This window comes from Lathamus discolor, chromosome 5 (assembly GCF_037157495.1).
Source record: "Lathamus discolor isolate bLatDis1 chromosome 5, bLatDis1.hap1, whole genome shotgun sequence".
NCBI classification, from domain to species: Eukaryota; Metazoa; Chordata; class Aves; order Psittaciformes; family Psittacidae; genus Lathamus; species Lathamus discolor.
The window spans coordinates 34,627,832-34,655,468 of record NC_088888.1 but is presented as its reverse complement, the minus strand read 5'-3'; the positions used below and the strand labels follow the sequence as shown (position 1 = coordinate 34,655,468).

At 42.5% G+C, this 27,637-nt stretch overlaps 2 protein-coding genes across 5 annotated transcripts in view; one reads left to right on the top strand and one right to left on the bottom strand.

Annotated features, from left to right (window-relative positions):
• The window catches only part of GNPAT (glyceronephosphate O-acyltransferase), a 21,237-nt gene extending 1,404 nt beyond the window's left edge, over positions 1-19,833 (bottom strand). Inside the window, exons 1-14 of one of the 2 annotated variants that reach the window (XM_065680329.1) lie at positions 19,573-19,833; positions 15,735-15,926; positions 13,090-13,266; positions 12,110-12,239; positions 9,407-9,534; positions 8,876-8,951; positions 8,142-8,293; positions 7,921-8,051; positions 7,036-7,259; positions 4,980-5,225; positions 4,221-4,300; positions 1,592-1,732; positions 605-704; positions 418-511 (exon numbers count right to left, since the gene is read on the bottom strand). In XM_065680329.1, the coding sequence (XP_065536401.1) occupies positions 418-511; positions 605-704; positions 1,592-1,732; positions 4,221-4,300; positions 4,980-5,225; positions 7,036-7,259; positions 7,921-8,051; positions 8,142-8,293; positions 8,876-8,951; positions 9,407-9,534; positions 12,110-12,239; positions 13,090-13,266; positions 15,735-15,926; positions 19,573-19,818 (2,117 nt within the window). In that variant the 5' untranslated portion in view covers positions 19,819-19,833. The remainder of the gene's footprint in view (positions 1-417; positions 512-604; positions 705-1,591; positions 1,733-4,220; positions 4,301-4,979; positions 5,226-7,035; positions 7,260-7,920; positions 8,052-8,141; positions 8,294-8,875; positions 8,952-9,406; positions 9,535-12,109; positions 12,240-13,089; positions 13,267-15,734; positions 15,927-19,572) is intronic. The other variant, XM_065680331.1, reaches the window with a different exon arrangement.
• Positions 19,078-27,637, top strand: C5H1orf131 (chromosome 5 C1orf131 homolog). 3 transcript variants are annotated; one of them, XM_065680348.1, is made up of 7 exons: positions 19,078-19,178; positions 20,076-20,338; positions 23,549-23,605; positions 24,716-24,811; positions 25,501-25,587; positions 26,585-26,637; positions 27,306-27,637. In XM_065680348.1, exons 1-7 carry the CDS (start codon positions 19,124-19,126, stop codon positions 27,433-27,435), a joined length of 741 nt encoding a protein of 246 aa, XP_065536420.1. In that variant the 5' UTR covers positions 19,078-19,123; the 3' UTR covers positions 27,436-27,637. The 3 variants fall into 3 exon arrangements, with proteins under 3 accessions (XP_065536420.1, XP_065536419.1, XP_065536418.1); XM_065680347.1 differs by lacking the exon at positions 19,078-19,178 and adding an exon at positions 19,824-19,933 and having other exon boundaries at positions 26,588-26,637; XM_065680346.1 differs by lacking the exon at positions 19,078-19,178 and adding an exon at positions 19,824-19,933.

Here is a 27,637-nt window from a genome sequence, read left to right as displayed (position 1 = left end):
GTCAGTGCTGAACCCCCCCAAAATTAGTAGTATTCCTAATTATTGCTTATATTGTCTGATGAGGCTTATTGTAACACAGAGTAACTCTTCTATTTAAAAGAAGCACGACTGTTCTCTTTGCTTATCAAAGCCTTGGGAAAAACTTTGAAAACCAGAAGATAAAGGGAGTCAGAAGAAAGCTGCTAGTGAGTTAGATGGGTCCCACAGGAGTCTTTTCACAATGAGGGGATGCCACTCTGATTCTACAGTACTTACAGAAAGGAAGTACCTGGGTCTTCATCATGACTAATGTGAATCCAGTAAACCTTCAGCTGACTAGTGCTCAGGCAGGCACTTCACACTAAGAGCTCAGCCACCAAGAATTGCCAGTAAGACCACCCACTGACTTTTATACACCAAAAAAACAACCTTACTTACGATTTCTTCTTCTTTGCTGCACCTAGTTGCACAAGAGCTGCTAAGGCATTTTTCTGCATGTCAGAAGACAATGCTTCATAACACTGTGTATTGCCTACAGAGAAAGCAGAAACATAATTAAAAGTCTTATCACTGACCATTAACAGGCTACACTTGTAAAATCCTACTGCAGAACAGCTGTACACACCCTTTTCAAGAAGTTGAAAAACAAAGTTGCGGACTCCAAGTATAAACTGCTTCTCGGTAAAGGTTTCTTTTGCTTCCTTTGCGAGGTATCTGAAAATTAACTAACATTTTACAAGAAAAAATTAGCACTTCTTTCCTTTTGATTATCAGCTTGTTATGAATCACACACAGGTGTCTTCATTGGTAAGTAATGGCTACATTTTGAAAAGTGTAGGAGAGGAACCCAAAAGGTATTATTACGCAGAGCATGAGAATCCTAACATTAAAATAAGGTTCCGTATTACTGTAATAGTTACCTTAGACATTAATTTACCATCCCTGTTTTCACAATCAAAACTATGTTGTTTTCTGGGTTTTTTTTAAAGCAATACCTGTTTTACAGATGGAGAAAAAACTGGGCAAATCAGTACAATTCAGCCCAAGCCTTATACCAGATCATTAACAGTTTCCACTAGGTTCAGTCTACAGTCTCACTAATCTTACACGGACATACCTGAAGTTTTAGCCTCCTGTTTTCATATGCATTGCTTATTAGAGGAATGTAAGTGTTTAGTCTTATTAAAACCTTGGAAAACCAAAACAATTAAAAGATACGGATGCAATTAGTGAGTCCCAAAAAAGCTATCAGATAATGAGATGCAAACTCATTTCTGCACCCGATAGGACAGCCCACACAAAATGAATTAAGCAAGAGCTTGTCTTAAGAAAGCACAATGAACCTATTAGCAGCACACTCCCCATGAAGCTTATAAACCCACAGTGGCCAGCACATAACAAAGCAGTTACTGTAACTGGTAAAGTTTGAGCCAAAAGCTGAAATCAGGATCCTGGTGAGAGGGTTGTGTTTAAGATATTTATCACTGCTATTTCTCAACTCTTGCACTCCCCAGCCACGAAAACAGTCACTATTTATACTCCAGAAGTATCACAGCTCTCCTGCTTTCCCTATAAGACACAGGAGAAAAAAAATTTCCAAAGAACAGCATACCTGATAACCTTCCACAAAAGGTCTGAACATAGTTGACAAGAAAGATACTATAACACTTCCTTTGTTGGTAGGGTAGATTTCCTGTTGATTTGTTTGAATGGCATCACATTTTGTAAGTAGAAAACATCCTTCCTCAAAATCCTGGGGAAGAGAAGCATAACTGGAATTTTTATATCTACAATAAGTGCAGTTGCCTTTTCCCATGAAATCAAACCACAAAAACTATACAACAGGACACCACTTCCATTTCTGAACTCAGTTCTCAAGAGGCTTGAACCAAAATTTTCCTATATACCAGAAATATCCTTACAAAAAGGCAGTGGTAATGTCTTCTTAAACGCAGCTCTATCTTGGTGCTCAACAAGCCTAGGAGCAGAGAAAGTGCCTGTGGCTGCTATTTTAACAGCCACATTAAGCTCCCCCATGATTTTGTCAAAATAGGGCCAGGTTCTCTGGCTTAGGGTTGTTTTTTCTTCTGTGGGTGTTTTTTATTTATTTTTCAAGTCAGGTTTGCCTTTATCTCATGTCCACTGTTTGCAATAGATTGCAACATGGTTCACTGACCTGCCCTCTAAAAGAGAGGCAACGCAATGGCCAAAAGTTAAAAATTACAGAAACATCAATGACAGAATCATTTTACTGCCAGTTTTGGCATAAGGGGGAGGAGGCACAGGACACACATGCAGAGAACACGAGGTTATAGGACATAGACATGGCAGAGAACACAAGGAGTTTAGATGCAGACATGACAGACACATGGATGACTAGAGGGGTAGACTGCTCAGAGATTGCTAAGAGATCCCTTAACATAATAGCAACTCTTTCATTTGACTGCAGTAAAGTCAGTCATAGCCAGTCACCTTCCTGTTCCCTGCTTGGTTTTGGTACTTAAGAAAAGGTGCAAGAGGCAACAATTGCTAACAATAAAAGCTAATCATAACGGTGCCAATAAGCCTTTTTAAAAAGGCCCAATTCTCTTCTATATAAAACAAAAATCTACAAGATTTTAATATAGTTGCAAGTCTTGAATATTCCTGTGAAAATTATACTTATCTCTTTCTTAGTGCAGGAAAGATCACAAATCTTACCATCAGATATTTGGCCTTTGCACTGATAAAAAGTCACATTTAATCAGTTTTAAATCCAAATAAAAACTAGACATGGACATACCGGTTGATATTGGGTATGACATTGAACCAGGGTTTTTACTGATAAACTTGCGCTCACCTGCAGTTCGCTCTGTCTGGACTAGAGCCAGGTCCAACCCAGCAGGATGCGTACAAACCAACATAGCAAGCTCTGCAGAGAGCAAAGTGCTGCCTGCAGTTTTCACAGCTTGACTGTGTCCAGCTGTGTTAGGAGAGGAGAAAAACCTACTGTGCCCTATAATAAGGCAGTATGCAGGAACAATACTGGCTTTGTCTGAGTAATGGTTGTATGGGGTGTGGGGTGAAAAGAGGGGAAACTCTTCTCAAGCAAATAAGATGCAACTGAAGCTTCCATAAGACTCTCATAAGGAACACAGTTATACCATTAGGAAAGTTCTCACTTCAAAATCCTTCACAAGCTGCACCACCACAACTCTGTAGAAGATTGTGGCTGCAGAAATTTAAATCAGGCTTTACTATAAGCACTTCCCTCATAGGGCTTACAAAGTACTATATGCATCTACACAAGATAAATGCCAGCAATAAAAAGCTACAAGGGCTCAACACCATGAACATCAAAACCTTCAGAGTTCAAGGTATCAGAGGAACCTTAGCCACAGAGTGGATACTGCCATGCTGAGTAGTCAAGGAGAAGTGGGTATGGAGGCACACTTTAACAGATGGGGCACTGGGTGTTGGCAGAGTCCTCTGGTAGCCCTACCATCAAGACCACACACATGGAGCTACACAAAACAACTGATCACAGCTGCACTAGGAGGAGTATAATCAACCAGAGGACAATAGGTACTTAAATTTCAAATTGCATACTCTGTCTGTCAAAGATAACAAGGGCACACAATGGTTGATCATTAACTGGTATAATACCTACAGTTTAACTTTCTGAAAGAACAGCAGTGCCCCTCTGCTACAGGGCCTGCAAGAGCTTTTAGGAAAAATCCTGGTGTACACTCAATGAGAATTCCCATTTTCCCTGTTTTGTTTCTACACTGACAGAACATATCTGCACTGTGACAGAATTCAATTAAATCTATATTAACGCTTTTTTTCTTCACAGCCTAAGGTCTCTTTCATAACTGCAGAGCAGGAAGACAGTATTTAAACTTCATTTAAAAGACTGCTTTTCATATATTTTAAAATTTGTGCTGGAAGACTGATAGCTTTATGAAAAAAACCAAACTTCTGCTACAGTTAATTTTAATAGTTTAGAATTGGGCAATTTCAGGATTTTTAGGGCTTTAATGGAAGGGATGGGAAGATTGTATACGCAACCTTGTGGATTCAGTCAGTGTTTCACAACTAACCAAATGATCCCTCTTTAAGCTCTCCCTCCCACTTACAGATCAAGCTGATATCACTTTAGGTGTTTATCACAAAGCACTTGTTTGGCAGAGCCCTGAAATCAGATACTATTTTAGTTGGCTGTATTACTATCACTGTTTTTGTATAAAGGATGCTCTTACCTTCAATGAAATGCCAGGAAAGAAGATGAACTCATCAGAAAAAACATCTCTCAAGAAGCTGAAGCAGTTATAGACTTCCTCTGAAAAAAATATTGTAAAGTACTATTGTTTAAAAACATAACTTGGAACACACAGGTGAAAAGCCACTTACTCCTTATTTTGGTACCTATTTCAAATAAAATGGACTTAATATTAAAAGCATACATACATATACAGCAGAAACTACTACAACACAACAGAAAGTCTCCCAAGCACTTGATTCAATTGTTACCAAGCGGAAAGAACTGGGGGTTGTATCTTCTCTAAACATGCATTAAATACCACATAATCAGATACTGCACAGAACTAAGGTATGTGTTCTGAAAGTTTCTTTAAGAGCCAAGTATTGGAAAACACTGAAATACTTCAGAAGCAGTAGTGGGAAAAGAAGACTGAGAACTAGCTGCACTATGCAAGTGTAATTTGGAACCCAGTTGGTGTTCAGCTTGCTGAACACCAACAAAATTAGACACTTGGGAACTGGGACCTGCTCATCTTAACCCCACCCTCTCAGGGTCCTTTCAAAAGTACCAGAGGGTAAACAAACAAAAAAGCCAAACAAAATACCTCTGTCCCTTCCCAACATATCCACCTGTTGCCATGGGACCTTATGCAGGGTCCTAGGTAGCTGCCACTAGCAGCTGCAGGAAGCCTTGTGCTTCGCTGACAGTACACGGAGCACAGCCTACAAACTGTCAGCACTACCTACCCAAAACGTACCTTTTCTGAAGCTGCGTGTCATCTGTAAGGCAATTGCCACCAGAGACGGACGCACAAACACATTCAGCAGCTGGTTTCTGTAGGTGGCACACATGAGGATGGCGAGGGCATGCTTGAAGACAATCTCCCCTACAGCTCCATCTTCCACTCCTTTGTCATTTAGGACCACATGGCCATCGACAAGGCGAGCAATGTTGGAATGCAGGGTGAGGCCAGACATGACTGCTTTTTTGGCACACAGGTTATCTAGCAGGAAAACGCAATACTCGGGAAGATGCAAAAGGGGACATAACTATTGAAGGAATCTAAAATGCACCAGTATTTCATCAAATTTTATCACTGAAGAGTAATTATTACACCAAACATGTTCAGTTAGAGAGATGTTCTAACATAACCAACACCAGGAATTTGCAGCCTATGTGTAGTATGAGGTGGAAAGAACAAATTTCAGACATTTCTGTAATTAAATCATTTTAAATTCTTTCACTTGCTAACACAGATTTCACATAGAAATCACCTTGAATCTTCTTTGCTCCTTCAGCCTACTTTGTTCCAGTTCTGCTAAAACTCCCAAGTTTCTCAATGCAATAAGAAGCAGAATTTTGAGCAAATGATTTTGCAGTTCCTGTTTTTAATATAAAATTTCTAACAGCCAAGCAAATGTTCCGCCTGTAAAAACCAAGCAGCATGACAAAGGCAGGAACAACGAGCTGTTTGGAGACAGGAATGGACAGGGTACATGTAGTTGCTGACTTGGTGATATTGCCAAATTAGCCTTTAAAATGTATTTATTCTTTCAAGTTATTGTCAATCCAAAACAAAACAATGAACCCTGTTTCTATGCAACCGACATCTAGAGTGGGGCCAGCACACTCCAACAAAATCTGCTCAGTAGTTGTCATTCCTCTATTTTGTTACCATGCCTGTTTGCTATTCCGTGACTACAGCACAATTCTACTAGAACAAAAGTTTACTCACTGTTGCTAAGAAAATAAACACAATATATAAGCAAACACAAAAGTGGTACGTTTTTCAGTTTACTGTGCAATAAGATTCAAAATGATGTTCAAATATGGCCATTAAATTCTTCCTTTTACCAGTCTGGCAGAAGCAGACCTTGTCTGCATTTAGTGCAGTGCAAATCCCTGAAAGGAGGAGTGGTTTTCCTCCAGAAACAACAGAATTTTGTTGTAACTGTAGCCTGCTCCTATTTCTTTATTTCCATAGTGAGAGAGATCCTTGATTATACACAACTACAGAATCAAAGATCCATGGATTAAGTCTACCTGCACTGATAAGATGAATGTACTTGCACTACACAGTATTTTTTCTTTGCTGTCTTTACCACTTATGTCCTGAGGCTCTAAAATTAACTACCCGTGTCACCCTGGCTCACACAGGGAAGTTTAAAACAATTGTTAAGAAAGTTTGGAAGGAGACTCAACCTTTCAGCAGCCTTTCAGCATGTATACATTGTGTATATAAAAAAGAGTGTATGTGTGTATAAATGTATAAATAAAACCATCAAAGAAGCCTACTTCCCAAAGTCACCACTGTTTCTGGGGATAAAGTAAAATTTAAAAATAAACAGACGACTTACAGTTTTGATTTTCTCTCACCCATTTGTCTCTGCTAGTTCTTTGCCACAGTAACAACTTTTACCACAGTCAGTCTCAAGCAATAAATATAGCATTCCACTACGTTAACTGCTGCAGATCATGGAATTGCCTGGGCTGACATGAGGTTCAAAGAGACAAACACTAGGCAAACCTCATACTCTAATACAAGTACCTTTTAATTTCTTCCCCATTCCACACTTTGGGATATAACAATAAAACATCTGTTCTGCTTCCACCAAGCTGGTTTTCAAAGTATTATCTTCTACAAACTAAGTCAAACCTGCCATGTTTTAGCATCATTTTTAGCATTTCATAAAATCCATTTACAATTCCAAGAAAATGTTCTGTAAAGTTGTCACCATACACTGCCTCCACAGAAATACAATTTATCCTTCATGAGCAACAAAAGCAATAGAAATAACACATTCTTTGCATACCAGGCCATTCAATGAATCCTCCAAAAGTCTGTGTTAAGCCTTTAAGCCACAGGGTCTTTTCTATTAGAAGCTCAAAATCCATGGCTGGCAAATTCTGGAGCAGGACAGCAGCAACTAACACCCATGGGCTCAAAACCATGTTTTCTATTTGCAGGAGCTCCATTTTATAAGCTACATCACTGACAAATTCTTGGATATCCTCAGATGGCTTTTGGGGAAGATGCCTGGAAAGAACAATGCAGTTCAAGGTAAAGAGCTCCAAAGAACTGAATATAAATCACACCCATCCTTCTTTCTCTTGTATTGCTCCCATATCCATAACTACTTCATAGCACCCAACATCTATACAATTGAGAAGCACAGAGAAAAACATCAGTAGCTTTCAGACAGTATTTGAAATAGATCTCTCTACTGATACTGTACACTTGCTATCTTCAAACAAAATTCAAGAGCTTAATGTTTTATGCAACAAATTGCAAAAAACACCCAATCCAGTCATAGCTACAGCTCCCTGGCACACAATCACCTAACTGTTAGCAGAAATAAAGCAATAAGGGACAGAAAGACAGATCTTTTAAGTAGCAAAACCACTGAAATCTCAGAAAATGGAGTTTTGGTTGGCTCACGCACCATCATTAAATTTAAAAATGGCATCTCCTCAACACAGTACAAAGCTATGTAAGTAACAACCTGTTTCAGAAATGCTCAATCACAATCATGATAAATCTCTGCCCAGACAAAACAGGTTCAGCGTTCTAAATAGTCAGATGGAGGGGAGGTGAGAGTAGTTGAAAACAAAGTACAAGAGAACACCTTAATTATTTTACATAGGTGAGGACTAAACAAATGCTTTTCATGTGTATACACTATAGAAAGATGTGGTACCTGGGAACCAAATTGTACGGGCATCGATTTATTCTCCCAGATGCCAAGGTTCTAAGAGATACTGGCTGGCCAATGTAGATATGTATGGTACCAAAATTGTCACTGAGGATTCTTCTGGCTTTTAACAACCCCTATGAAAATGGGAAGAGCAAAATTCAAATTTTGATGCTACAGGGTGTGTACACATTCACCTATGTTCTGTTCTTAAGGAATTTACATACAGATGTAGATTCTTTGGGCTTTGGGACTCCTAGGAGTTCATATGCATAGAGGGATTCTTCTAATATCCTCTCATAGCTGATGCTGATGGGAACAAGGTACGTGTCAAAGACTTCACGTTTAAAAAATGGTTCCATCACAATGCTGAGAAGACCTGCAAGTTGGAAAGAAGTCACTCACTTGTCTTTTTCCAGGAGGGAAAAGCAACTGCAATTTAACTTTGAAAAAGGTATCTTCAAATTTTAAAACTGCTAATGGGTGTGCACTGTGCCTGTTCTCCAAACAAGCAGAAACACAAGACACTGCCCAAGCTTTAAACCAGAAGGTGAATGTAAGCCATATATCTGGACAGCCATTTATGCTCTTGTCAGCAGCACTGCTCTGCGCTCTATCAGCATCTTCCTTCTTATGATTCCCCATTGCTTTTACAGTTAGCTTACAATATTTCTCTGCTTGTCAGGGGACACCTATTTTCCAGAAAGAAAAGGGTGAACAGTTATGCAGTTAAGTACACAATGGAGCAAAGGGTGAGAAAGCAGTAGAGTGCAAGAGAATTGTATTGCCTTTCTTTGTATGGCCTTGGAACTCCAATCACAGTGTTTTCCACTACCCTGACAGACCTCACCAATTTCCCACTACTTTAGCATCCCTTCCTGTCTGAAGGACTTACGAAGCACATAGCCACTGATGAAAACACTAATAACAATAGAAAGTTCTGAGTTTTCAACAAACCTACCAAACTTTGGAGTCAAAGTCTTGGCGGTGCGGCTTCTAGTCCCTTCAAGGAAAAATTCAACTGGGGCATAGCCATTCTTCAAAAATAAAACAAAAGAGCTGGTCAGAAAAAAAACCAACCATGTCTTCTTTACTTCCCTCAAATAGTTTTAAGTACTTAAAACATAAGTAAGGGTGGTTTTTTTAATGGAAGCCATGCCTATCTAACTTCAGTCATCTCAAAGCCTATATTCAGTCATTGTATTTGCCATATATAGTTAAATTAATGAAAGTATTGTGTCTGTCATGATATAGGCATATGATCCAAAGCAACTGATGAGCAGCAATTTGTTTACTGCCTACTGCTGAACCACAATGCCAACAGACTGCATGCATGCTCTTCATCCTCAGCAGTTCTGAGATAAAATACATTTAATCAGATCACAGTGAAGACTTTCAATCACACAGCTAAACCATTGTGCATATTTTACACGAATCATTCCAACAGAGTATTTCTCAAGCATACTTTTTGAGAGTTCAGTACTTTATTTACCCGTAACATCATTTTAACATATTCAGCAAACACTGCCCAGTAGAGTCTGTTTCCACCGAAGGAACGTCGCATAAAAAAGGCACCTGCCCTTCGTAGCAGCTCACCAACTATTTTCATTCCTAGGAAATCTGAAAAACAATCAAACAAAAACCAAAATCACACACACAAAAGTTACTGATTAATATCAACCAGCAGAATCAACCACTTTCTCTAACATACTGATCTAATTACCAGAATAAATATCTCTTTCAAGGATTCTGTTGCTGCAAATACCTTTCTGTGCTTTTATATTGTCCAGCAAGACTTATGTAGACATGAAAGGCATAATATGCTTTCAGGTTTTTTTTGTAAGCAGCATTCACTTAAAGCGATTTATTTTCATAACTTAGATGGCCAGATATCAACCATAACAAAGGGCAAGTTTCTGAAGTACACCATCTCACTCATCTTCAGAAAAATCAGCTACCCACAGAAATTAACTGACCAAGTACACAGTATGATACCACTTATGAAGCTGACTTACCACTTTGGGAGGTGTACACCAAACCACAGCTAAAATCTTTTATTGTTTTCTAGTTTCAAGCAACAACAGACAATGCTTGACTCGTCAAAACCAAGAAAAAACAAATTTTCTAGGGAAGCATTTATAACAAGTCTACGCAGCAGCTGGCCATGCACCAGTTAAACCTCCTTGCCACCTCAATCCATGAAACACTTGAGAACAGATAATCAGTGAGTGAAATAAATACCTATTCCCAGCGGCAAAGCTGACAATGACTGCCTTGAAGATGACATATGTCATACACACACATATAGCTGACATGTGTGTGTTTGTGTGTGAAAAAGGGTAACAAAAATTTGGCTACAGCACCCTAGGCAGCAATAGCAGCTGTGAGAGCTTCCCATGTGCAGAGGTCCATCTTTTTGCCTTACTCTCCTACCCTCCCTCTCTCACCACAACACAGACTCTAGCCCCACCCTTACTTACACCCTCCTGCTGCATACTCAACCTCCCAGCCAGGATGGTGGCTGCATGTCCAGTGCTTCCCACCACCACACACTGCCACCCCACAAACAGGAACTGAAACACATCCTATCACAGACCTCAAGCCTACACCACACCTGCGCCTCTAATCTGATTTGCTCCTGAGACACAAACACAACCAGAGCATCAACTAGACTCCTGCTAATGTACTGTATAAGCATATACTTTGGTGTAACTGACAACTGTTTACCTTCCCTTAGCTAATCCTCATAGATCTATCCATACGCTACTTGAAGCCAAGTGATAACTAACAAAGCAGAGGCACCTACCACTGATATTAGGAGAGCATCTCTCCACTCAGCACAAGTACCACTTTGAGAGTTAGTTTGTGAAATGCATCTTATGAAGCTGTAACACAATATACAGCAAATACAACTACAACCATAGAGGTGTGTTTTCTCCAGATGAATTTAAAACACACACATGCAGCAGCATAATCAAGCTGCAAGTCCCTAATTCTGAAGGACTCTGACCCCAAAACACTTAAAAAAATGTTAATCACTAAAAAAATCCCTCTAAGCTAAACTAATAGTATCTTAAGAGACTGTTTTGAGGCCCAAAACTCAAAAAGACTCTAATCCAAAATTCAGCAAAAGATTACACCGATACCTATGACAGCATGTGAGCAGATTGTGAACAACATGTGACAGGTAAGCAGCTGTGACACATTGTTTGAGGAAGCTGTATGACATCAACTTCTGAATTCACCAGAATCTAACCTTCATTACACAGGAAAGACACCACTGAGTCAAAGACCAGCAGAATCTTGTCTCCCCTAAAAAGCACATTCTGCCAGCTTCCGCTGATTTTCTACTGGTCTTCCTAACCTCTTGATTCCTCTTCCTAACCTATCCTAACCAATCAAGAGACAGAGTAGTAGAGTAGTGGGTTCCCGGATCTTTGCTAGCATGCCTGTGCACGTTACAGTGCTACACCAGACCTGAGCTTGTTATCTGCCTGCTTAAAAGACCTGGTTTGATACCCAGAACTTCCAAGATCAGGAAGTGTTCAGTTATTTCAGTTAAGTGCTGCCAGAGTCTGTATTTGCAAAAAGCACATTAACTCAGAAAATATTTACTCTTTAAGTCTTCACGAATTGTTTCCTGCAAATATTCTGGTTTCATCTGCTTTAGAATTAAATACGTCCAAAATTGTGACCTCTGATGTGGAATTTCATTTCCCAGCCAGCTCTGCTCTCAGCACTTCATGTAACAGAGTTCTACCAATGCTTCAAGGGAATCAATTGTATCAGCAACAAGCAGAAGGTGCTGGCACTTCATATCTGGCTACTATGAATGCACTTAAAAGTGTATAAAGGATCACAAAAGGTTTTGCGTACATGATAGCTCTTGGGCAAGTTTTTGCCTGCTCGCAAGCCAAAAAAGCAACGCAGACATTCTTCACAACACCTGTATTTGCCCAAGCCTTGGGTCTACAGATAGGGTACATCTGGGCAAATTTGCTATAAAAAAAAACTCATTTTGATTGGACTCGGCACCAATGAGAAGCTTTCAGACACTGTAGGAATCTTATCCAAGGAGATCTTAAGATGACATAATTCAGAACAGAAGTTACACAAATACCTATAGTAGCAGCTACCAGGCCCCTTGCTACTAATTGTCTGAATCCTGAAAACATTATTGAAAGAACATACTTGCCTATTCCCGCAGCAATGACAGGCAAAGCCAAGTCATATGTATATAGCAAATAAGACAGCATCAAAAAGTCTACGTAGCTTCGATGACTGGGCAGTAGTACAACTGGATGCTCCTGAATGGCGTGTTGCAACTAAAACCACAACCAAAAAAAAACAGAACAATATTGTTTCAATATTTACTGACTGTTGAAATTTGCAAATACAGAACTTCACAGGGCTGAAGACAAAAGGAAGCTGACACGTTTGAGGGTAGTTTCTCTGTCCACATACTTTCTACCTGTTTCAGCATGGAACCATAGGAAGGTTGGAGCAGTAGTTTCCAGACTAGCAATCTGTGGTTCACAAACATCAAAGGACTCAAATGCCAGGGCCACCTCCTTATGTGATAGTCTAATTCAAACCCCTTTTGTTGGGAATGGGAAACCAAATAGGGACTGTCAAGGCTGACACTGCTGTCTTGCAGGGAATGCATTGCACCTTCCAGAACAGCAGCATTCTGCAATGACAACAGCTCCACAGGAAACTGACGGAAACTTAAGGCACCTCCTGCCTCAGAGGCACACAATGTTTCACCACTCTTAGCTGTATGAAGGTTTTGCAGAACAGCCTACCCGCTCAGCCACATAGCATGAGGTTTTCACTCTCAACTCAGCAAAACACATTATTAAATGTATAATATCAGATAGAAAAGTTCTCTCAGTGTCTAACAGAATCGCTGACACATGGTATTCATTACCATAAGAAGCATTTGGAAAAAATACAAAAAGTCTTGCTGTTTGCCTTTAAAATACTCATATATCTTCTGTCTTTCCCCCCACACTTATTAAGAAAAGCAGTAATAAACACAAGTGCACTCTTTTTTTCCAAATGATGCTTTTCATGTTTGTTACTTGGAATAAAAATTAAAGTCTTTGTCCAAGTGACTGGTATGAAAATATTAGAACTAGAGTTTTATTTCCTCCCCTCTCCACAAGTACTCACTCTCTGCATTCCTTCTTCATTCACACAAACTCTCTGGAAAAGTCGTTTGAATATTTTGCTCAGAGTAAATGCAAAAAATCTGACAGCTCCTAATTGCATGTTGTGACCCATCTCATCCAGGATTTCCATGGCTTCTTCTTGAATAATATCGGGTGATTCTCCCATCTCTTTTGCTAACTAAAGAGAAACAAACCAAACAAAACAGCAGTGAGATGTTGATCCCTTTTAACTGCCCATGCACACTGTTCTATGTGCCACAGCAATTACAGAACTACTGCAACAGTCAGCAAGATTTTATTTTATATGACAGGCATGGATAATATATCATACAGAACCTGTCTAGTGTCAGGCAACAATAGAGCACCAAGTTACAGCTGCTTAAAATAAAGAATGAGCTTAGCTGTCAATGGCAGGGCGGGGGTGGCGGTGGTATGTGTGTGCAACAATTTCCCTCCCCTAAACACACCACCTGGACGTTTTAACCTCTAGCGTCTTCCGAGGAGATTTAAGTTTGAGGAATATTTCCTGCCTGAAGAAGGCCATGTGCCATTTTCTTTGACTCGTAAAATGAAAGCTGTGTTTGCAGAGGTATTCACAAGTAAATCTCTGAAGTGCATTTGGGTTCAAGTGCATTAGATTTTAAGACCCGGCTGAAAAACCTCAGCCCTATCACGCTTCAGCTTCCTTGCAATGTATTACTTTGGCAATGGCTAGCTGAAGCATACAAAGCACTGTCTCTACAAAGTTTGCATATCAATGATGTTTTTTCTGTTGCTATGCACATTCCCTTTCGAAGTTTCTAAAACCAGACTTAAATAGTGGTTGTCCCTCGTATTTGATACTTTGAATCTAGAAATATTTAATGGAAAAGTTAGTCTTTTACTGTTATGGAATGAGGAACATGCCTTTTACTGAACACAGAGGAGGAAAGTGGAGGAATGGCAGAAGGAAAGAACTTCCAAAAAATCACAGCTCTGTTTAGAGGCCAGCAGTGCCTAGCTATTATTTCTATTTTGTGACACAGGAGAAAATCCATCTCCTCCAATCTACCTTTATATGCTACCCTAGTATCATATCTAGTAGTTTGTGTTTTAATAAATGTATTATCCTTCATCCTGCGGAGCTATAACTGATTTTCTAAGGCTCAAGTGGACATGGCTTTTTGCTTCTTTAAGTGGTTAAAGTAACCACTCTCTCTTAGAAGCAAAAAAACCTTATTCTCGTTGTTCAGTAGGGAGACACTGTTCTCATCCAACAGTAACAGGATTATCACAGTAAAAAGCTTACCACATAGTTGATCCTGCATGAATGAAGTGCATATCCACTACAGAGCTAAGCACTTACTCCCCCAAATCAGAAATAAAAAAAACCCAGGCCAGTCACATACAGCAAACTACACCAAATTTACTTGATTTCACATACTGAACATTAGTAACCCCAGCAACTTGTCACAAGAACAAATTCTAGTATGCCTTTTTAAACCTTGCCCAGGCAGGAGGCACACTAATTGCAGTGTTGGGCATATTGCCCAAAATAGTCTCAGTTAGGTACTTCCAGTAATCCCTAGTGCAAAGCTGGCAACTAGGTTGCAATGGCAGGTCTGCTGAACTCCCTTCAACCACTTGATGCCAGCCAGGAAAATATCCATCAAAATCATTTTTCATCAAAAAAGCAGCATTTCAGAAGGAAAAAAAAAGTCACAAAAATGTCTTTCTGTCAAAACCGCTGCAAAATATGTTCTTTCAGTAAATGTTTCAGTGTTTCTGAAGTTGAAAGATTGGGGGTTTTTGATCTCATGCTACTTAGCGATTCATGATGAAACAGGACTACTTCCTAGAACATGGTCCAATTTGTCACATTGTAACAGGCTTTGATATAGCATAAGTAACACTGACCACTTAAAGGAAAAAAAAAAAAGAAAAAAGAAAAATATTATGGTGGCCACTCAGGACTCACCACAATGTGTTACGTACCTCTACTGGCCTGGAATTATTTTTCATTAATATTGGAAATAATTACTCTGCTAACTAACACACACTGTTATTGCAGCCACTTCAACACAATGTAAAATATAAGCCTGTTAAGACTATAAAATATTTTATTAATTACAAAGTAGTAGCTGCCTTTCATATTAAAATGAAACTATGGTTACACCTTAGTGTTTCTAACTCAAAGAATTCCCAATGAAATGTAACTCTCATTTTTTGGGGAAGGTGCATTCATGACTGATTCATAAATGCATCATTAGCCTATAAAATTCCTACAAGACATCCTCAAAGTACAAAAGCATCTATTAAGAAGGAGAGTGCTTATGTCTTTCATAATGCGGATCTGTGGCAAAGACAGTGGAGAAGGAAAAATACCAGTCAAGTACATAGGATAAATTTGATGGTGAAGTGTTGCAAAATCAAAACACTATTTCATGAATCAGCTATCTAACAGCTTTAGTGGCAGCTCCGTGGTAAATGAGCATTTGTTTTTCCTGCCAAAAGAGTACAGCTCTCAAGTTACTGATTTATTGGACTGTCTTTCAAAGTACAGCTATCATGCTTGACAAGGTCAGCCATAATCTTTTTTCTCTGCTGGCACACAAAACTTGGCTGTGTTAAATCCACCACATCTTGCAGCTCAGAGTCCAGACTCACCTGCTTGATAACATATTGAACTTGCTCTGACTGGAGAACAGCACTTTTAATAGCATTTGGCTTGCAAGGTGAAAGCCCCTTGTAGATCACAGGACTGTAACATTTCATTGCGTATCTCAAGTCACTGGACAATCGTCTTTCCTCCAAGATATCTTCAAACTCATCTCTTTTCTTTGATGTGAGCTCTTTCTGCTGGGAACATACAAACAAATAATGAGACACTGTCTCAATCCATTTGGTGGTCTGCTTGGTTACAGTACCAAAATAATCATAGAATAATAGAATGGTTTAGGTTGGAAGGAACCTTGAAGATCATCGAGTTCCAACCCCACTGCCACAGGCAGGGACACTTCCCACTAGACCAGATTGCTCAAAGCCCCATCCAACCTGGCCTTCAACACTTGCAGCAATGGGGCATCCACAACTTCTCTGGGCAACCTATTCCTGTGCCTCACCATCCTCATAGTAAAGAATTTTTTCCTAATATCTAATCTAAATCTCCCCTCTTTCAGTTTAAAACCATTCCCCCTTATCCTATCCCTACACGTCCTTGTAAAAAGTCCTTCTCCAGATTTCTTGTAGCAGCCTTCCAGTACCTAAAGGGGGCCTGTGAGGTCGCCCCTGTGCCTTCTCCAGGCTGAACAAACCCAACTCTTTCAGCCGGTATTCACAGGAGAGGTGCTCCAACATGCAATACTTTTGCAATGTTTGGGTTGGTGGTTTTTTTTTAGTTTTCTATAAGTGTCTGCATTCCACACGCAGAGCGCATGAACAAGTATTACCTGCTTGGAACACTGATGCAGAAAGAAACTAAAAAAAACACAAAAAAAAACACCACCCCAATAAAATCCAAACAAAACCCTTAGCCCTTTCCAGCTGCAGATATCCGCAACACCCTGTGCCATGTTTCTTAATTCTGCCCAAGAGCAGGAAGTTGAGAAAATACCTGGGCTTGGAAAGCTAAAGTGCCTTGCCTCCAGCCTCTCCATGATTAACAGGTATTAACTGAATCACCTTTGATTCCAGCTTTCACAGCTTCATGAATACAATGCCACAAATGACCTTATAAAAACATAATCATCAAAACAAAAAAATAATCCCTGCTACTTTAAGTTATATCTCGGATCTTGGTGATTTGTACTGGCTTTCAGCAAGCTTGGGCATAGGTACATAAAACAGCCAGCCAGGAGCAAATAAACAAAAAAGCATTATCAGCCAAGTGAAGATCAAAATGCAACATGGTGCACACGTAGGTAAAAACAGAGCACGGCCTCCGAGTAACCAACACCACTAAGCAGGAAATTAATGGTCAAATGATCAAATGGTACATCAAGAATTAATTGTAGATCTGTCCTGCTGCAGATATCTGCCAGTATTGGTTATGATTAAGCATATTCATTAGAAGACACTAAAACTAAGAATGCTCATGTCTTCTGCAGCACCACCTGAAGGGTAGCACAGGCATCCCTTTCATTCATTCTGCCTGCCTTCCCCCCCTGTATACAACCTCTGCAGAACCAGCCTGACAATGAAGGATAAATCATGCTATTCCATGGGCTCTTATAGTGACCTTTTCTGGTGCTGAGAGGAACGCCTGGCCTGCAAACACCAGGGAGAATACCGGGAACCGAGAAGCAAAGAGCCCAGCAGTGTTTTCAGCCTTGGGAGAGCGAGTCAGGTTTCACTGCCAGCTGGCCACAGCCACATCAGCAACACTGTCAATGCAGCTGCCATTTAAGGTAAGTAGAGAGCAACATTCAGTCCCTGTCCATTCATCAGGACAAGATAATCTGGCAAAACAAAACCCCAAAAGCAGGAGTATCTCCACTCGAGAACCACAAAAAGTCCTTCAAAGCCTTAACTGCATTGAAAGCCATTTTCATTTTATCAGAGAGCATACATCCTAACATGGTGTTTGACCTTCTCATATTATTTTCCACACACAGTATTGTAAATTTGGATACCACCCTTATTCTGCAGTAGCATTTGGTAGATCATCTAACTTTTCTTTCCACTACTGTAGCTTAGAGAATTGTCCCATAGTAACAGCAGAACAAACTCTCCAGGGACTTTTAAAACAGGCTTTTAAAAGGTATTAAGCCCGGGCCAATATAAATTCAAAACTTTAAGGTTTGGGGTTTAGTAACAGGTTTCTAGCCTATCCTTTCTATCCTTCTTCTTCCAGAGCTTTCAACTAGTTGGCTTTGCAAGAGCCAGGCATGCTAAGAACTGTTAAGAAAACTGGGAATAGTTTGTATTAGCCATCTGTTGGCATGGACACCTTGTATCAACCACCTTGATTAAAAATAAAACAGAAAAAAAAAAATCCCTTGTGCTCTGTAATAGCAAAAAAGTGTCTCAGAAGAGCACCAGAAAACATTAGCTGGCTCTAAGAACATACCTACTTAGGTGAGTACGTGACAAGTCCTGCTCAGAAAATCTACACACCATTTGCGTCAATTACCAAAGTTTAAATCCTGCAATGTACAACTACACAAAACCCAGCACTCAGCCCAGGATTCAGCACCCAATCAGCCGTCACCGCGCTGCTGCAGCCATTCCCCAGCGCGGCTCTGGTGAGTGGAGGTTTGCCAAGGCCATGACCAACTGAAAGGTCACCTCGCGATCACTGCTCTTCACTTGACGTTTACAGATTTGATGTGCAACTGATTTCTCTCCATGGCAATAGTTATTTTCACACCCTGTCCTGAAGTAGGGCTGAGGGAGCCAAAACACACACTTTACCAACCACTACGGAAGAATAAGACTTTCACGCATTACAGCCAAGCTGCTGTTCCAGCTTCAGGTGCTGACTGGTAGAGAGAGCACACTGAGAAAATAGGCTGCTGGAAGGCTTAACATCAGAAAATTCAGTTATGTGTACTGTTATTGCAACACTGGTTAAGTACAAAAGACAAACAGCAGGAGCCTGGCACTCCTCTGCTTCTGAAGAACCTTTGAAAGCAACAAAACAAGGATGCTCATGATGCACTTGGGACACAAGCATACAGCCAAGAGACACAAGTTTGGGAATCTTTGGTTAAATCAGGAGCTGTTTCCCCCTCTCCCCAGTCCCTTCCTCCAAATGCAAGTACCCAAATCTCCTTCTCTGAAGCTAGCACAAGAGCTGTGGTGAAACAGCAAGGTCAATAAAGTCATTTCCCACCATGTAACACGGGAAAACATGCTTCCGCCACTCCATCTCTACGGCAATTTTGTAGCGTTCATCGCTTCTGCCAGGTTTGGTTCCCACAGGGAACCCCCCACACACAGCTTCCCCTTCCTCCAGGTCTGCCTGCAGTGCTGCTGGACGCTGTTGTTCTCAAAAAGCGCCCCAGCCACCACCAGCCCGACCTTCTTAAAGCCGGTTGCCGTTTCACAGCGTATATATGGGGAGAAGCAGCGCTCGACGTCGGGCTTCGACTGTCGCGACTGACACTACAGGTACTGCGGAAGCAGCCAGAAAGGAGAAGGAGGCGGCCTAGGGAAGGTGAACTTGCGAGGGGAAATGCCCGGTACCTGCCTGGCCACGACCTGTCCCCGCTGGGGCCCGGCAGAAGCCTCGACCCCCAAATCCCAAAGAGCGGAGCCTCCGCACCGAGGCCGCGCCGCCGCTTGCCCCTTCCCCGCACCGGGGGTAAGGCCGGGGAAGTCGTGCGCGACACACCCGCAAACCTCCCTCCGGAGCGCGGCCCCCAAGACGGGGGCGGGAGGGGTTGCGCCGAGCGCCGTTACTCCGCTTCAGAGCGCACAGCACCGGCACGGGGCTGAGCGGGCAGCCCCTTCCGCAACGGCACCGCACACCACACACCGCACCCCGCTCCCCGACGCTGCCTACCGAGTACATGGGCGCCCCTCGTCGCCCGCGCCCGGGCGCCGCTGCCGCCGTCGCCGCTGCCATGGTCCTGCGCGCTGCTCCGCGCCGCGCCGCGCCCCGCTCAGCCGCCCTACCCCGTCGCAGCGGCCTCCCGGCAGCGGCCGCCTCCCGCGGCGCCCATCGCCTCGCGCCGCCCCGGCTCGGCTGCCCGGGGCGCTGCGGCAGGCGCGGAGGAGGGCGGGGGCACCGCGCGATGGGCGGCGCCATCTTGGGGGCGACGGGAGCCGCTGGGGATCAAACGCGCTTCCGCCCGCCGCGGCCATGGGGTCGCGGGAGCCGTGCCGCCGGTTGGAGGCGGTGCTCGGTGCCCTCTACGACCTGGGTGGGTGAGCGGGCGGGCGGGCGGGCGCAGTACCTCCCCTGGAGGCTGGGGACGGGGGTGAAGCCGGGTCGCGCGGTCTCACTCTGGGGCGGAGAGACGGCGGCCGCGCACAGCTGACCCGGAGCGTGTGTTCCGCCCGCAGGTGAGGAGGCCGGTGCCCGGCGCGCCGCGGAGGACCGCGGGGTGAGCGCAGGGGCGGCGGCTGCGGAGGAGAGCCGGGCACCGCAGCCGGCGGCGGGCGGGCGGCGCGGGGCCCGCGACTTCTTCGGGGAGCTGCGGGCCGAGCTGGGCGATGCCGCCGCCGCCGCGCCGCCGCCCTCTGCCGCGCCGCCGGCAGTGGAGGTCGTGGTGTTCCGGGGCAGGAAGAGAAAGGGGCCCCCGGCGGCCCCCATCGGCGGTGCCCAGGTAGGGCCGGGCAGAGGGCGGGCGGGGTGTTTCTGTTTAAGCCGCACCGGAGACTTGACCCCGAGCGGGAGCTGGGCTGGGATGCCCTTTCCTCGTGGCAGTTAAAAGCAGGCAGACGTTCCTGTATGTTTGTGATTCAGTTTCTCTGTCTCCCCGGTCTGACACTGCAAGTTGTGAGATACTTTCCATAATTCCCGCCCCCATGCCTAGTTTCTTCCCTCCTGCTCGTACAGCTACCTGGAAATCCGAGATCCTTTGGCAATCTGCGCAAAGCTTGACAGCATCCAATCCTGAGATTTCCAGTAGTGCTGCTGACAGGGGCCATCTGAAGAAGGGGCAGGACTTGAACACTTTTTGTTTTTCTCCCAGTTTTAGAAGATCTCAGGATAAGTATCCTACATTGGAAATAGATTTATCCCAACGAAATAAATCGATCTGCAGATAGGCTCTTGATAAGAGTCCTGTCTACAGCAAGAAATCAATGAACAGGAAGCAAAGCGCCTTGGCTACTTCTATGCCTAAGCACTTTGTGTGCTGCACTGTTCTTGTCAGTAGGTGTGGATGTGATCTGCCAAAGCGTTCTCTTCTTCTCTAGTGTCACACCACCACTTGGCTGCTCACAAGGAACATGCGTCTTGGAGGCTCAAGTGCAAGGTCCTACACCTGGGTCGGAGCAATCCCAGGCACAGCTACAGGTTGGGCAGAGAAGAGATTCAGAGCAGCCCTGCAGAGAAGGACTTGGGGGTGTTGGTGATGAGAAAATGAACATGAACCAGCATCAGTGTGCGCTCACAGCCCAGAAAGCCAACCGTATCCTGGGCTGCATCAAAAGGAGCGTGACCAGCAAGTCGAAGGAGGTGATCCTGCCCCTCTACTCTGCCCTCGTGAGACGCCACTTGGAGCATTGTGTGCAGTTCTGGTGTCCTCAGCATAAAAAGGACATGGAACTGTTGGAACAAGTCCAGAGGAGGGCCACGAGGATGATCAGGGGACTGGAGCACCTCCCGTATGAAGACAGGCTGAGAAAGTTGGGGCTGTTCAGCCTGGAGAAGAGAAGGCTGCATGGAGACCTCATAGCAGCCTTCCAGTACCTGAAGGGGGCCTATAGGGATGCTGGGGAGGGACTCCTCGTCAGGGACTGTAGTGACGGGACAAGGGGTGATGGATTAAAACTTAAACAGGGGAAGTTTAGGTTAGATTGAAGGAAGAAGTTCTTTACTGTGAGGGTGATGAGGCACTGGAATGGGTTGCCCAGGGAAGTTGTGAATGCTCCATCCCTGGCAGTGTTCAAGGCCATGTTAGAGCCTTGAGTGACATGGTTTAGTGTGAGGCATCTGTGCCCATGGCAGGGGGGTTGGAATTTGATGATCTTAAGGTCCTTTACAGCCTTAACTGTTCTATGATTCTGTGATCACATTTGGCTGGTCAATGGGGGAAGGCATTAAATCTCACTCCTCTGGTTTGGTGATGTTAAATTCCCATTGTGCTACCAAAATCTGTGGCTGAGTCTCTTCAACAGGAGGAGGCCTGGAGAGGCTTTGCTGGAAGCTGAGCTACCTTTCATGCAGAGCAGGGGGTACCTTGCTGGTTGATTGGCCACCAGATTTTATAGTTTATGGCCATGACATCAGAAGCCTAATTCTGAAATAAGCTCTGAAGGGCCAACACAGCTGTTTTGAATTCAGGGAGACTTCCTGATATCTGGGGTTTGACCCTTGGAATTGGGAAGTTTGAGAGACTGACCAAGCAGTTGGTTGAATCTGTACACCTTTGTGGTTTTTTGGTGGGGTTTTTTTCTGGCATGTTTTCTTCTCAAAATCGGCCTAGATTGTTATTTTTCTTACACTTTTTGCAACTTAAATTTTTCTCCCTGAAAAGACTGGTGTTAGGCTTGTTAATAAAACGTTTTGAAAATAGCCGTTATTTTTTTTGTGTGATTGAAATGGACAATTTTATATAGAAACTTTTGCAGAGTGGAGAGAAGTTTGAGTTTGGCTCTAGTGGTTGCAGAGGGAAGACCTGATATAAGCCTGGGATCTGAATATATGACTCAGTGTCCTGGAGAGTGAAAAGGAAGCGCATTAAAAGCCTTTAGGTTCAGTTTTAACACATATTTAATACTCCTGCTTCCTTAGGGAGGTTAGTGCCCTTGAGAGCAAGCAGGGAAAGACAAGCACATGCTGCTTTTGAACAGACCACTGTTTCTCCACCTGGCCCAGCATGCTTGGGAGCAGGCAGAGCATTTGTTCAGAGAGGTGGTTCAGCACATCCTCCTTGAAATCAGGAGCTGAGCACAATCCAAAATAACCCCGTGAGATTTGCTGCTGCTCTGAAATGTCCCATGTGGGCTGATCTCGTACCAAGCAGGTATGGAGCTATCCCTGGGGTTTTTGCGCTTCTTTTTCTTCCCAGGATAAGGTCTGTCCTCCCTGGAGAGTTCCTCTCCAAACCGAGTACTGCTGATGGAAGGTCTCTTTAAATCAGGGAGTAGAAAAGATGTAGTTTTCACTGATCTCATTTTGAGCGAGTAGTTCCATTAAATAGCATTAAGTGGAGTTCACCATTTGCTGACAGTGCATCATTTGGAGCTGTTTCTCTTGCATTAGTTGAGCTGGATATATCTGGATATCTGTCCTTGCAGTTACAAACTTAGCTTGTTCTGCATGTCACCACCAGCTATCGGTACATGTGCTATTATCCCTGTGCTCTCCATCTCAAACAGAATGACTTAAAATTCGTGCCCTGACTTGCATTAGCAGTTTGGTATGGATTTGGAAATGGAAATATGCATGATGCTTACCTCATATGTGCCAGCTTTTCTCTCATAAAATGTAATTTGTAATTGAAAGTATAAAAGTTAATTATAGCCATTATTATCTTTCTGAATTATGAAATACTTTGTAAGTGTTAGCACATGATCCAGGCAAGAAAATGCAGGACAAAGCTATATGCACTGTGCTATAATAGCACCCTATAAATTGTGCAAGGTGGTTTAAGTAAGACCCTATAATATCTATATATTAAAAATGCCGTTGAGACTGTGTCTTTTGATAAATCCAGGTAATAAACCTAGAAGATACTGCTGGAAAGCTGTATACTCTTCCCTACAAATAATTTAACATTTCACTGCTTTCCAGAAGACTGTTACAATCAGCATTTAAACTGGTGTTGATTGTTATATTAATCCAAAATTATTTATTTTGTTTATAGGCCAAACCAGTGGATGAAGAGAAAAACACAGACAAACAAGAATTTAACTTTGAAAAAGTAAGTCAGCAGGGCCCATCTAATCTCTCCATTTTAGTGTGCAGGTATATGTATTTGTATCCTTGGAGAAGCTATGGTGGGACTGATGGAAATGCTTCCAGAAAAGGTTCTGTCTTGTAGGTGAGGATTTCCTTATAGGTAATTTTGGCTGCATGTTATGCCAAAGGGTGCATGCTGGCTATTGTCAACTGTTCTGTTTGAAAAGAGGCATGTTACCACTTTGTGTCCTTTCTTTCTCATCTTTCCATGAGAATTTGAGGAGGATCATTGTATGTTAGATGTGAAAAGCTGTGCAAGTACCCATAATGTTTAGCAGAGCTCTTTGAGGCCATGGTGTTAATCTTGGATTTCTGATCTCATGTGAGAGGGGGCAAAAGTGTATTTGCATCTACTTGTGAAACAGCAGATGAGCTTTTTTCCATTTGTATTTTTAGTCTCATCAGTTCTTATAGGAGTATAACTAGCATTGTCCTTCTTAGTGATTTGTTTGCAGATCTGTGCAAGTTGTTTTATATGCCTGATCTCTGCAGGGATGTGCTGTGATCCAGTGAAATCTCTCACTAGAGATTCTGTATGGAACTCTGTATTGCTAAGAACAGCAGGATTTAACCACTGACTTTAAAAAGATAATGAATTCAACACTGGTTTTGCAAGGGTATTCTTGCTCAGTGTCAGGTATATGTTTGTGCGTAGTCAAACCACTTCACCCTCTGCCCATCTATTTTTCTCACTGGTTAAGTGCTCTGCAGCCAAGGAATGAGGACATTGTGTAAATGCTGGGTGCTGTGGGTAGAGCATTTCATTGTTCTTTGTGCAGCACAATATAATTTATTTTTATATGGAGGAGATCCATTCCGTGTTATTTTATGTGAAATGAGAATGGAAAATTGTCCTCCTGACAGTCCTCACCACCCAGAGATTAGATAGACAGTGGTTAACTGTTCTGCAGGACAGCTTTAAATTTAAATTCAGCTGTATTTTATAGCACATTGATTTCAGGTATTAGCCAGAGTTTCTTTGGGAGTATGACCTTGTTGTGGTCTGTCAAGAGTTATTTTACAACAAGTTGGACAGATTATGAAGTGCTTGCAATTTTCTGTAATGTTTTAGGCTCGTCTGGAAGTGCACAAGTTTGGAATAACTGGCTACAAGAAGCAGGAACAACGCTTATGGGAACAGGAGCGTGCTATCATGCTGGGAGCCAAGGTAATTGTCACTTGGTTTGTGCTGTCACCCAGCTGTTACAGTGCAGGAAAGCAGTAAAAGCACTGGAGAGGTTTGCCACTATTTGTTTGAAACAGAAGATTCCCTGCCCTGACCCTTCTTCCACTCCATCCTTACTTTTGTATTTTCTATTCTGTCTTGTCTATTTTATGTAGATGCTTGGAAAATGAGTGTGGTTGTGTTACCAGAGATGTTGTATAGGTGAAATGTGACTGATGGGGCAGAAACCAACACTTACTGATTCTTTTTATTTTTTTAATCAGATCAGTCAGAACTAAATTGTTGGAGGGAGGGGATTGTGCTTTAAAGCTTCACTCTTCCATTGAGTTAAAGAGGGGAGAACTTTCCAATCTTTATTCATCATCAGTGGTGTAAAAGAAAAAAATAAAATTGTAGGTTTTTGGGGGGTTTTCAGGTGTGGGTTTTCTTTCTAGTTCAGTGTGTTAAGTGGAAGCCTTGTAGGACTGATATAAAGCATAAACATCCCTCTTTGCTGTCTCTATGTGTCTGCCTTGCATCCATTAGTCCCTTCTTCTCACTCAAAAGGAAATAAACAATTTCTAATGTTCTGCCACCCCCAGGTGAAGAATATTATCCGTGCAAGTGCTTGAATACTTTTTGAACCTATTTGAAAATTTCATTAGTGGTATCCCTCCCGCTCTTTATTGCAGCCCCCCAAAAAGGAACATTGGAACTACAAGACTTACCAAAAGAAAACAAAAGAGGAAAAACCAGCAAAGGATGACGATAAGGGAAAGGTTTGTGTTGCATTTTCTGTGTAAAAAGGCAGCATGTAAGAGCTAGTCCAAGACCCTGACAGATAATGCCTCAGGCACAGGCAGGGTGCCTGAGCTTGACACTGGCTGCTCCCCATGGAGTGGGTTCCTGGCTCCAGCAAGACTAATCTCATTAGTAAAAGCTGACTGTGTGCAGTGTGAAGGCCATGGAGTTAGGCTTGTGTTGTGGTGGGTTTCACTGCTTAATCCTTTGAGGCTGACAGACTGATGACACAAAATCACCAGTTGTTTATTTGTTGTTTTTTTCTCTTGCCTCTTACGGGGGAAAAAGTGCCCTTCAATGAAAGTTTGTTGCATGTTGTCTGATCACAGAGAGACAGATCTTCAGCTGCTTTTGTGTCAGCACAATTCCATCTAGGATCTTGTTCATTGTTTAAAGCAAGGGTGAGGTTTCTGTTGCATCTGTCCTCTAATATGGCCCATCTGGCTCTGAGCCTACTCCCTGCCTCTCCATGGAGCCTTCTCATGTAGGTGGGAGCAGAATGTGGGGCAGGTAATTGCTCGACCAGCCTGTTCCATGCCACCGAGGGGACCTGCTTCTCCTCTGTCTTGTGGCTCAAAGTGCATCCAGTTCATGACCAGACATGGTTGAACCCTATTATTTGACAGGTATGCTCAGTGAGATGGCAAGACACGCCTGCCAGGGAGCAAATCCATCTTTTGACCCAACGATCTGTCACATGCCCAAGAAGCAAGCCTCTTTCCTCACATAGCAGGGGCAGCATGTTAGTCATGAGAGGGCTGTACTTTCCATAAGGTGACAGGAAGGCCTCTGGGCACTCCTAGCAGTATCTTTGTAATGTGTTGCATCACTTGGCTTATCAGAAGGTCTCCCAACCTGCTTTAAATGTCTGCTGCTCCATGATGCAAAGGCTACCAACTATATGTTTTTTGTGCAGGTGGTTGTTTAGCCAATATACTCTGTTCCTTTTCCATTAAAATATGTATCTTTAAAAAGCAGGAACATAAAGGTGATTCTCTTAAGAAGAAGAAGAAAGAACAGAAGGAGAGGTGAGCCATTTTTAACATGGTTAAAAATAACTTGCTTTTGTATAGCCTCCACAGTGTATTTTCCTAATGTAAGTATGCACAGTCTTATACCAGAAGTCATGCAGATCATGGTGGAAGGAACTTCCCCAACTGCAGAAGGACTCAGTCACAAAAATGGTGATGTTGCTCTGTGTCTTCACAGTTTCAGAGGCTTTAGTTATGCAGCTTAACTCAAAATGCATCAGTTCTGTGTCAACATGTCTAAGGCTGCAGCCAGAGGTGAGATGGATGGAAATCCTTGAGTGCAGACCGGGGGTATACCACTTACACAGAGCATTCGCTCTGAGAGTTAATTTGTGCAAAACACAAGCTACAGTATACAGAGGCTTGAAAGATGAAGTGGTGTTCTTAATTGTAGTGTAGCAGGTTCACTGAAATGCACTTTTCTTGCTCTTTCCAAAAGTCTTTGTGTTTCTAAACTCTTTAAAATATAAATTACTTGGTAATGTGCTGCAAATTTTTAATGTCTACGGAGGCAGTAAATGCTCTGGGATCATTACTTGCTATGATGTGATATTCCATAATACCAAACACTGATTGCTTGAATATTTTTCACCATACTAAGAGTTTTCATGAGTTTATGTTGTTTTTCTTACTACCTTTTTGTTGTTGTTGTTCTCCTATTTCAGGAAGGCCAAAAGGAAGAAATCAGTGCCTAGCATTTGGCCTGCAGGACAAGTTGGAAAATTCAGAGATGGGACCTTGATTTTGCAGAGCCGTGATATAAAGAAGATTAAATCATCTAAAGTTATCAAATGAACTTACAATACAGAGTAAAATGGACAATATGCATAACAGAGAATTCACGTCGCTGCCAACACAGACTTACTAAGCCTCTCATCTTCCCACTAGTTTTTACCTTATTTGTTGTTGCAGGGTTTTCTATATTCCGTTCTGCCTTGGGAAGAACATGAGAATGTACCATTTTATAAATAAAATAAGACTTTTATTAAGAATGTAA